The following is a 12397-nucleotide window of genomic DNA, read 5'->3' on the forward strand; positions in this document are numbered from 1 at the left end:
ATGAGCGAGTGCTAAAAAGATCGGGTGCTTGAGGCTCGGGCCGAGCATCCCAAGATACTCGTGTACTCGGCCCGAGCACCGAGCCCAATGTTATCCTATGGGAGACCCGAGTATTTTTATGAAATGACCCCCGGCAGCATGTAGAAACCCTAAAAATGGCACAAAAGTCTCAGAAGAGTGCTCAAATGACATGGCAACAGCATGGGGAAGACCCCCTGAAGCATTTATCACTCAAAAGTCACAGCTGTGAACAATTTTGTCCGCGTTTTACGCCATTTTTACGGACTCACCAGAAAACCTTCAAAAATGACACCAAAATGAATTTTCATGGCGGAAATGTTAAGGGCACATACCCAATAGTGAGATAGAGCTGGTGTATGTTACTTTTGGAGATTACATGAAAGATTTTACGTGAAAACATTGTGTGGCACTCCGATGTCCCTGAGAAGAGACGTACATGAAGGCCTCTTGAGTCTAATGTGCCCATTTTGAGGAAGTGAGTCTTTGTAGTATTTTCCTTTGCCAGGGAAATCCAAAATTGTGAGGTTCACCAATGCCCCTGCATACAGATGTGCATGATGGCCTGTAAACCTGAAGTGCCCATTGTAAGGAAGTGGGTCTATTGTAGTATAGCCCTTTGGCAGGGCAGCCAAAAATTGGGAGGCTCCACATTGCCCCTGGATAGAGACGTGCATGAGGTCCTGTAAACCTGAAGTGCCCATTGTAAGGAAGTGGGTCTATTGTAGAATAGCCCTTTGGCAGGGCAGCCAAAAATTGGGAGGCTCCACGTTGTCCCTGGATAGAGACGTGCATGAGGGCCTGTAAACCTGAAGTGCCCATTGTAAGGAAGTGGGTCTATTGTAGTATAGCCCTTTGGCAGGGCAGCCAAAAATTGGGAGGCTCCACATTGTCCCTGGATAGAGGCGTGCATGAGGGCCTGTAAACCTGAAGTGCCCATTGTAAGGAAGTGGGTCTATTGTAGTATAGCCCTTTGGCAGGGCAGCCAAAAATTGGGAGGCTCCACATTGTCCCTGGATAGAGGTGTGCATGAGGGCCTCAAAACATTGTTCCCATTGCAAAGGAGCGGGTCTCCTGTCGTTGTAATGTCCATTCTGAAAGAATGGGCGAAAAAATTTACCACTGGGGGTATACCTGAAACAACGGCCTAACTATTCTAACGGTCATCATGGTGGCGCATGAGGAGAAGGAGGAGCAGTCCAGCGATTATCCAAAGTCCAGAAGTGTGTACCCATGGGTGAGTGGAGGTACATGGCAAATTCCCGTTACAAACTTTAAATTCCGCTCTCATTTGCTGGTGGTGTGGTGAAGTCTGGCCCAATCCAACCCTTGTTCATCTTGATCAGAGTCAGCCTGTCAGCATTTTCAGTTGACAGGCGGGTGCGTTTATCTGTAATGATTCCACCTGCGGCACTAAAAACACGCTCTGACAAAACGCTAGCGGCAGGGCAGGCCAGGACTTCCAAGGCGTAGAGAGCCAATTCATGCCACGTGTCCAGCTTGGATACCCCATAATTGTAAGGCACAGAGGAATGTCGGAGTACAGTTGTTCGATCTGCAAGGTACTCCTTGAGCATCTGGGCAAACTTAGGATTTCTTGTGGCACTACCCCGCACCTCAGGGGCTGTGGTACGTGAGGAGCTGAGAAAACTGTCCCACATCTTAAAGACTGTTCCCCTACCTCTGGCGGATTGGACTTGTGCCCCTCTCGGCTGTACGCCTTGGTTGTCCACTGATTCCTGACCTATGCCGCTAGCGTGGGTGAAACCCTGACTGAGGTAGGGCCTGCAAACCTTGGTGTGGGAAGGACGTGTTCCGTCCCTCGCTCAGACTGGGTCTCAGCTTCCACAATATTAACCCAGTGTGCCGTCAACGAGATGTAGCGGCCTTGCCCACAAGCACTTGTCCACTTGTCTGTGGTTAGGTGGACTTTGGCTGAAACAGGGCACGTGTGATGTTTTGTGACACGTGGTTATACAATGCGGGGACGGCACACCGGGAGAAATAGTGGCGGCTGGTGACAGAGTAACATGGGACAGCTGCCGCCATCAGGTCGCGGAATGCTTCTGTCTCCACCAACCTAAAAGGCAACATTTCCAGCGCAAGCAGTCACGAAATGTTAGCATTTAGAACTGTGGCATGTGGGGCGTTGGCAGTGTATTTGCGCCTGCGTTCAAAGGTTTGCTGAATGGATAACTGAACGCTGCACTGGGACAAGGACGTGCTTGATGATGGTGTTATTTCTGCGTAGGCAACTGCAGGTGCAGGGCCGGAGGAGGCTTGTTCGCAGGCAGCATGGACAGGGGATTGGCTCGCATGCACAACAAGCGAAGACGTAGCAGTGACATCAGCAAGCACTGCTCCTCGACTCTGTTGTACATCGCACAATGTCGGGTGCTTGGCTGACATGTGCCTGATCATGCTGGTGGTGGTCAGGCTGCTAGTTTTGGTACCCCTGCTGATGCTGGCATGGCAGGTGTTGCAAATGGCCTTTTTAGAATCATCTGGAGCCAACTTAAAAAACTGCCAGACTCGCGAAGACCTAACATTTGTACAGGCACCTTGTGTCGTGTTGTTGTTCCGGGGAACGGTTGCCTGACTTCTGCCTGGGGCCACCACCCTGCTTCTTTCTGCCTATTGGGATGCTACGCCTCCCTCCCCCTGTGCACTGCTGTCCTCGCTCTGCATATCCTCCTGTCAGGTTGGGTCAGTTACTGGATCATCCACCACGTCATCTTCCTCTTCTGCACCCTGCTCCTCCTCCTGACTTCCTGACAATTGTGTCTCATCATCGTCCACCCCTTGTTGAGACACGTTGCCAACTTCGTGAGAACGTGGCTGCTCAAATATTTGGGCATCTGTACATACGATCTCCTCATGACCCACTTCAACAGGAGCTGGCGAGAGGCCAGAATGTGCGAATGGAAACGTGAACAGCTCTTCCGAGTGTCCAAGTGTGGGATCAGTAATGTCCGTGAACGTGTACTCAGCCTGGTGGTAGGAAGGAGGATCAGGTTCTGAAATGTGTGGTGCAGTATCACGGCTACTGACACTTGACCGTGTGGAAGACAGAGTGTTTGTGGTGGTGCCAATCTGACTGGAAGCATTATCCGCTATCCAACTAACAACCTGTTGACACTGGTCTTGGTTCAAGAGCGGTGTACTGCTGCGGTCCCCAAGAATTTGGGACAGGACATGCGAGCGAGTAGATGTGGCTCTTTGTTGTGGCGAAATTAGAGCTTGCCCACGACCTTGGCCTCTGCCTGCACCACCATCACGTCCACTTCCTTGTTCGTTGCCAACGCCCTTGCGCATTTTGCAATGCTGTGCTGACGTGTATTCACTAGACTTGTGCGTTATATCCAAGTTTGTGCAAAACGCACACAAGTGCACCTGTACGCTGCCACCGACAGGCACACACGTGCGGTTTTTAAATGCAAGCACGGACGCACTAAGAACCTAACAGCTTTTTAGGAGCGACAATTACTGAGACGTTTGACACTATCAGACACTGCTGACTGACGTGTATTATTCACTAGACTTGTGCGTTATATACTAGTTTGTGCAAAACGTGCACCTGTACGCTGCCACCGACAGGCACACACGTGCGTTTTTTAAATGGAAGCACGGACGCACTAAGAACCTAACAGCTTTTTAGGAGCGACAATTACTGAGAAGTTTGACACTATCAGACACTGCTTAAGCAAGCATTGTTGACCTTAGGGAAATCAACATATCCACTGCGGAGACACCATCACGTGTTTCTCAACGCAGTGATTCTAGAGTATTGCCCCCTGGGAAGTATGCAAATAAGAAAGCCGCGGAGACACCATCACGTGTTTCTCAACGCTGGCAGGAAACTAGCCAGGTCTTTCACCGGGAAGGAACAACCACGGGAAGGGCAGTCTCCAGTCAAGGAGACCACCTATACCAAACATGGTATCCATCCACAGACAGCCGTTTCGGGGTATTTGCCCCTCATCAGTGTGGAGTAGGAATCTGGCTAGTGGGGGCAATGCCTAGTATAAGACTACTTAAGCAAGCATTGTTGACCTTAGGGAGATCAACATATCCACTGCGGAGACACCATCACGTGTTTCTCAACGCAGTGATTCTAGAGCATTGCCCCCTGGGAAGTATGCAAATAAGAAAGCCGCGGAGACACCATCACGTGTTTCTCAACGCTGGCAGGAAACTAGCCAGGTCTTTCACCGGGAAGGAACAACCACGGGAAGGGCAGTCTCCAGTCAAGGAGACCACCTATACCAAACATGGTATCCATCCACAGACAGCCGTTTCGGGGGCAATGCTCTAGAATCACTGCGTTGAGAAACACGTGATGGTGTCTCCGCAGTGGATATGTTGATCTCCCTAAGGTCAACAATGCTTGCTTAAGTAGTCTTATACTAGGCATTGCCCCCACTAGCCAGATTCCTACTCCACACTGATGAGGGGCAAATACCCCGAAACGGCTGTCTGTGGATGGATACCATGTTTGGTATAGGTGGTCTCCTTGACTGGAGACTGCCCTTCCCGTGGTTGTTCCTTCCCGGTGAAAGACCTGGCTAGTTTCCTGCCAGCGTTGAGAAACACGTGATGGTGTCTCCGCGGCTTTCTTATTATCAGACACTGCTGACTGACGTGTATTATTCACTAGACTTGTGCGTTATATACTAGTTTGTGCAAAACCCACACAAGTGCACCTGTACGCTGCCACCGACAGGCACACACGTGCGGTTTTTAAATGCACGCACGGACGCACTAAGAACCTAATTGCTTTTTAGGAGCGACAATTACTGAGAAGTCTGACACTATCAGGACTGTTTTAGACTGTGTACACCAGCCCCAGATATGATGAAGGCTGGTACACAGTCACCACTAGGAATGGCTATATACCCTGCCTGCCTGCCTGTATACAGCTACAATAGTCCTGAGAAGGACTCTTCTGGTCACTAGCCTGTATTCCGACCTGGCTATACCCTGCCTGCCCTGCCTGTATACAGCAACAATAGTCCTGAGAAGGACTCTGCTCTTGTACTCCGACCTGGCTATACCCTGCCTGCCTGTATGCAACTACAATAGTCCTGAGAAGGACTTCTGGTTACACTGTTTGCAGCCCTGCTACGGAAATAACTATAAAGGGCCGCAAACCTTTCCCTGAAGCAGCAACACTCTCCCTGCACTGACTGTCTGGATGGCTGTGTGCAGAGCACAGCGCGCCCACCGGTATAAAGGCTCGGTCACGCTGTGCAGGCCGGCCAATCACTGCAATTCCACAACTAACAGGGCTGTGGCATTGCAGTGGTCTGCCAGCCAATCCCTGCATGAGGGCTGGCTCTCAAAAGAGCGCCAACATGCAGGGATGAAGACCATGAGTACAGCACAAATATCGCGAGATTACTCGGTCCCCGCCGAGTAGCCCGAGTACAGTGATACTCGTGCGAGTACCGAGTAGTGACAAGCATACTCGCTCAACACTACAGACCACCAGTTGATTCAGTTAAAACAATAACATTTTATTTAGCAGTTCTTCATCTTCAACTTTATATATGAGATAGCGGGCATATACAGTAACTTGTAGCCCGTTTCAGTTACACAGAGCATATTCAAACACACTTTCAGGTCCATCTAGATTGTTCCTTTTCTTTCTTGTCTTATGAGTTTCAGCTCAACCCAGCCTAGCACCACATTACAATCCATGACAGTCACGTGGGTTTGCCGATATGACGAAAGTTGAGTCTTTAGGTCTCAGATGCTTAGGGAGACTCCTCTCTGAAAGGTCAACTCAGTTTACGTACTAGTTCATCTCAGTCCATTATCTTCGAGTTGTACGCGACTTAGGGCCCTGCTACTAGAGTTCTGACCTCGGGACCCTTCTGTCTGTGGGCCACGCCGTTGGAAGGTCGATCACTAGATTTAGCGTAGTCCTGCTCTCTTTGTCTCAGTCAACACTTTGGATCACGCGAGCTCAACTCAGGTCTCCTTTCTACTTCTCTTGCCACGGGTCACTCACTGCATGTGGCATTGTTTCACGCTGGGTCTTCACTAACTTCTAGAAGGAAACTGACTCTTTCCCTATGAACTAACCACTCCCATTGTGTGCTAGTCTCAAATCTTAACTACTTATTACCCTATGGTCTGGCAACCATATATGATACTACTATGCAATATACATGAAAACAATATAGCATATTAAATTATTACATATAGACTTGTAGACTATTACACATCACACCACAATTCACATACAGTATCTCATTATTTACAGAGATACAGGACACAATTCACATGACATTACAACAATGCGATTGGTGTCTTCAAGGAAAAGATATCAGAGCATGGGAAAGCTGGGTGCTGAGGGAAAGATGTATAGCAGAGCATGGGAAAGATCCTCTTTCCCTCAGCACAAAACTTTCCCATCCCAGGCTTTTATGTTTGACCCCCCTCATATATAGCTCTCCAAATACTATAATGGCCCCACATACAGTATAATGGGTCCCATATAATCCTTCATATATTATAGTGCAGCCCCCAGAGCCCTTCATATTAGATCGCACTGTCAAACTCTGGCACCGCAATCAAATGCGCTCCTGTGGGGATTGTGTGCCGCCCCCGCGTCAGCAGCAGGGCTGCTCGAATCCAGATCCGCGGTGGCTTGAGGGATCTCCGGACCCGGGGGTCGGGGTGGTGCGGCCACTCAGAATAAAGGGGGAATATTTACACGGGGTGTTATGTTTAAAGTTCGTGACGCCACCCGTGGTGTGTGGTAAGGTGGATGCCCCGGGACTCTAAGAGGGCGACGGGGAGGTGCCATTGGGATGGTAAGGGTCACTTGTGTACTCACTCAGTCCAATAACGCTGACACCGACAACTATGGTAAACCAAAGTTCTTGACACCGCTGCCGCTGGGAGGGATCACGCCTGGATCCCGTGCCCATTGGTGTTGCCTGTTAGTCTGTGACCTTTGCCTTGGCACCTCGTTTTCTAATTGGTCCCTTTAGTGTGAAACTAATTGGGTCCCGCTCACCAGTATGGCTAACTGGGTGAGCTTGCTCTCAGGGTTCATGCTTGAGATTTTCTGGACTGTGTAGTGGGAAAGTACTATCCCCCTCATTGTGCTAGTACCCCGATTTTGGAGCGGGTGGGGAACGAATCTTGAAGGCTTCGTCCTTGTCGGGTGAATTATCAGGTCACCTGATGTTCCTTCCTGACCTAGGGTCTACGTACCCCGTCGTGCCCTGGCCCCTGCCCAGAGATGGCACAAGGCCGCCGGCTGCCCTCCTCGCCAGTTCCGTGCCCCTTGTCACCATCCCCTGCGACCGGTGTTCCAGCTCCTACCAGGTCTAGACCAACGTCTGCCACCTAGTAGTAACAAGGAGCCCAGCTCCTGACCTCCTCCAACTGACTTGTGACCTCTCCTCACGAGAGTCACCACACAACTGACTGCTCCTGACACTCCTGACCCTCCCTAACCAACCCCCCAAGTGGGCGGCACTATTCCCTTCAGGCTACTCATTGGTGTGTCTGGTGGGTGTGGTGCAGAGTGTTTCTAGGATTTTGATTAGCTCGTTCTTAGCAACACCAAAGGCCAGGGACCCATAACCAAAGAGGATGTGGATACTGCGCAGAAGGGTAGATTGCACAATACCTTGTGACGACCTGATAGGCCAGGGCGTCACACTTGCAGTGTTTTATCGGCTCACTCTGGGGTAACAACAGCGTGATCAGATGTGGTGTGTGCCAAACAGATAAAACAAATGGAAAAACTCTGCCCAACCAACCCCCGAAAGTGATCTGTTTATGGCTGTCTGTATGTGGACAGAGACTTTCATTGGGGTTCAGGTCACGTTCGGGTCCCAAAGCGAACTTTAAAGTCTGACTGAACCCGCCGAACTTCATGGGTCTACTCATCTCTACATTGAATCCCTTCACGCCGCACCCAATTTCCTCCTCTTCTTCCAAGAGAATTCACTGGCTGTGTGGACAGTATAATAAAATATAACTTTTATTAATCAATCCTTAAAAACTTTAATGAACGATTCCACACTTATTTTTGAAGCCTATCTGAAACACACAGTTAGAAATAACCAGGTTCAGATACTAGAATAGCAGGTAGACTGGCAAATGTCACCTCAGTCAAACCTGCTATAGTTTATTATAAAAAGGGTGTCCAAACCTAAATGAGTAATTACTCTTATGCAGACTTATATATACCACCGCATTTCAATCAGGGCACATAAATCTAAATTCTGTCCCATTAATATAGGAAGAACCATATGTGCCCCCAGTTTCAGGCTACACAGATCCTTGTAGCCTGTAACTGGGGGCACATATGGTTCTTTACACCTGTCGACCTAAGACCCATAATGTTTTCAATTTTCAGGATATTGGGCTGCATGAGGGCTTGCTTTTTGGGCCCTGAGATGACGATTTTACTGATACTATTTCGAGTACATACAGTGTTTTGGTTGCTACTTATTGCATTTTATTGGCCAATAAACCCTAATTCTGGTATTTTGATTATTTTTCTTTTGTCATTACTCTGTTTATCGATCAAATACTGAGGTAAAAAGCTCACCAAATACTCAACATGTGCATCACTTCTAATGAACGTTTCAGCAATATTGATAGCATGACTTAAATCCTCCATTTCATCTATTTGGCTTTTATTTACCACAGCCCTGTTCCATGCGGTACCTGCCAAGTCCAGTATCTCGTCACTACACTCCCTGGCCTACATGTTGCCTCTTCAACTGTAGCGCTAGAGTTTGTGATTTAAAATTCTATCTACTGTATAACAATATGTTTGTGTCTCCCAGAGCTATGGGGTACTCGGTCAGGGGCGGTGTGTAACTGGGAAATGTCACTCTGGTGGCCGTTGCCCGGTTCCGTGCCCTGGGTGCTTTTTTAAAAGGGGTATATTTACAGGGGAATTAAATGAAAGTTTATCACGTGACTCCACTTGCGGGTTGCGGCTATGTGGATGAAGCCACCGCTGCACAGTTCTCACTACTGGGGCTGGTGTTAGTGGAAGCCTGGATGTTAGGCCCTCCGCAAGCAGGGCCAGGCCCCAGAGGATACATGATGTAGATAGGTGTTGAAAGAAAGTAGGCCACACAAGGGGTTATAATAATAATAATAGTTGCAGTGTAACAGTGTAACTGGTTCCTTTACTCACGGTAAAGGCCACTTAACACAGAGAGATAAATCTTTGGCAGATCTGTGGTTGCAGTGAAATCATGGACATATTGTTCCATTTGTACACAGCCACAAACCTGGCACTGATTGTCCACAATTTCACTGCAACCACAGATCTGCCAAAGATTTATCTCTGTGTGTAAATTGGCTTAAGATGTAAACTGGTCACACGAGGAAGGCTGGTGTTGACCGCAGGTCCCCTTAGTCCCAGTGCTGGTTTAGTGACCTGGTGGCTTCTTTCCCCTGCACCTGTCTTTGGTTGTTGGGTCCTTGTGGCTTGAAGCAGCTGGGGGTCCCCTCCTGGTAGTCTCTTAACGGCAGTCCGTATGACGGTAGCATAAACCCTTTGGGGTCGGAGTCTCTGGTCCTGTTCCCCGGTTCACCCGTTGCTACTGAGTCCTGAACTTCAAGGTAAGTGAGGTCATTGATGGTCCCCTCACTGTGTAGATTTTATCAGGTCTGCTTGGAGCGTTTGCCTAACCTACGATTCTGTACCCCGTCAGTGCTGTGGTTCCGGGAGTACTCCACCGTACTCTACTGGCAACCAACCGCCTGGGTTCTCAGGTCACTGTCACACTCCTGTCAGTGCGACCACTCACTTTCTCTCTCTGTCACCGACTCCTGCAGACTGCTGTCTGACTGTCCACTGTCTGCCCCTCCCACCTGGTCGTCGAGTGGACTGGATCGGCTCCATCTCTAAGTGGCCATCCATGGGTCTGGTATCAGTCTTATGGGGAATTTGGGGAAAAACAGGAATTAAATGGAATGTTTTTGTTGTTACCGGTATTGGTCTTCCAGGTCCCTGGGGGTAGTCCCTGTATTCTGGTGGAGATGCAGTACCTTGTAGCTTCCTGATGGCTTCAGGGGCACTACATGCCTGTTTTATAATCTGCCATTATCATCAAAATTGCATTTTGATTATTGAAACTGTAAACAGTTAATAAATCTCCATCTTGTTCCATTGTTATCCCTAAGTCTGCATTCTCTATCCTGCTGCATCCATGCACCTGTTTACACTATAAGTCATGGTTGTACGATAACCACAGACAGAAGTACACTCCTTTATTCTTCCCTTGTCTTCCATCTTTTGCAGGTGGTTGGATTCCTCTAGGTCTCTGATGGAACAAGGCATTCAGGAAGATGAGCTGCTATTACTGAGATTTAAGTATTACTGCTTCTATGACTTGAATCCAAAGGTAGGGAAGAAGATGGTTAGAACCTCTAGGCACATGTAACCATACTCCGAGATTTATCTAGACCAGGGGTGGGCAATTAATTTTCCCATGGGGCCGCATGAGAAATTGGGATTGGTTTAGAGGGCCGGACTAATATAATTACCTCAGTTCTACCCAATATATTACATCACTACACCCCCTCCATATACTACACCTGTAATAAACTACACCACTACACCCCTATATACTACACCTGTATTATACTACACCCCCCATATACACCTGTATTATACTACACTCCCTCCATATACCTGTAATATACTACACCCCCATATACACCTGTATTATACTACATCACTATATAATACACCTCCGATATACTACATCATTACACCCCTATATACTACACCTGTAATATAGTACATCACTACACCCCATTTACTACACCTGTAATATAGTACACCTCCATATAGCACACCTGTAATATACTACACCTCCATATAGCACACCTGTAATATACTACATCACTACACCCCATATACTACACCTGTAATATAGTACACCCCCATATAGTACACCTGTAATATACTACACCTCCATATAGCACACCTGTAATATACTACATCACTACACACCATATACTACACCTGTAATATAGTACACCTCCATATAGCACACCTGTAATATACTACATCACTACACCCCATATACTACACCTGTAATATACTACACCTCCATATAGCACACCTGTAATATACTACACCTCCATATAGCACACCTGTAATATACTACATCACTACACCCCATATACTACACCTGTAATATAGTACACCCCCATATAGCACACCTGTAATATACTACAACTCCATATAGTACACCTGTAATATACTACATCACTACACCCCTATATACACCTGTAATATACTACATCACTACACCCCATATACTACACCTGTAATATACTACACCTCCATATAGCACACCTGTAATATACTACACCTCCATATAGCACACCTGTAATATACTACACCTCCATATAGCACACCTGTAATATACTACACCTCCATATAGCACACCTGTAATATACTACACCTCCAGATAGCACACCTGTAATATACTACGCCTCCATATAGTACACCTGTATTATACTACACCTCCATATAGTACACCTGTAATATACTACACCTCCATATAGCACACCTGTAATATACTACACCCCCATATGTCACACACCCTGCTCCCCATACAGCCTGCACCCCCATATCACACACACTACACCCCCATATGTCACACACCCTGCCCACATATTTCACCCTGCCTGTACCCCAACTTACCCCTCTCAAACACTCTGCACCCCTTCACATCCTTCTGTCAGTCTGCAGCCCTCATATGCCACTCACCCTGCAACTCCATCTTCCCACATATGCCACTCACCATGCAACTCCATCTTCCCACATATGCCACTCACCCTACAACTCCATCTTCCCACATATGCACTCACCCTGCAGCTCCATGTTCCCACATATGCCACTCACCCTACAACTCCATCTTCCCACATATGCACTCACCCTGCAGCTCCATGTTCCCACATATGCCACTCACCCTGCAGCTCCATGTTCCCACATATGCCACTCACCCTGCAGCTCCATGTTCCCACATATGCCACTCACCCTGCAGCTCCATGTTCCCACATATGCCACTCACCCTGCAGCTCCATGTTCCCACATATGCACTCACCCTGCAACTCCATGTTCCCACATATGCACTCACCCTGCAACTCCATGTTCCCACATATGCACTCACCCTGCAACTCCATGTTCCCACATATGCACTCACCCTGCAGCTCCATGTTCCCACATATGCCACTCACCCTGCAGCTCCATGTTCCCACATATGCCACTCACCCTGCAGCTCCATGTTCCCACATATGCCACTCACCCTGCAGCTCCATGTTCCCACATATGCCACTCACCCTGCAGCTCCATGTTCCCACATATGCCACTCAC

General features: G+C 48.1%; 1 protein-coding gene across 2 annotated transcripts in view; it reads left to right on the top strand.

The window, feature by feature from the left end:
- The window catches only part of FERMT1 (FERM domain containing kindlin 1), a 107359-nt gene that overhangs the window by 47562 nt on the left and 47400 nt on the right, over positions 1-12397 (top strand). For both annotated transcript variants that reach the window (XM_075339310.1, XM_075339311.1), the window contains exon 6: positions 10310-10412. In XM_075339310.1, coding sequence (XP_075195425.1) covers positions 10310-10412 — 103 coding nt within the window. The remainder of the gene's footprint in view (positions 1-10309; positions 10413-12397) is intronic.

This window comes from Anomaloglossus baeobatrachus, chromosome 3 (genome assembly GCF_048569485.1).
Source record: "Anomaloglossus baeobatrachus isolate aAnoBae1 chromosome 3, aAnoBae1.hap1, whole genome shotgun sequence".
Lineage (NCBI taxonomy): Eukaryota > Metazoa > Chordata > Amphibia > Anura > Aromobatidae > Anomaloglossus > Anomaloglossus baeobatrachus.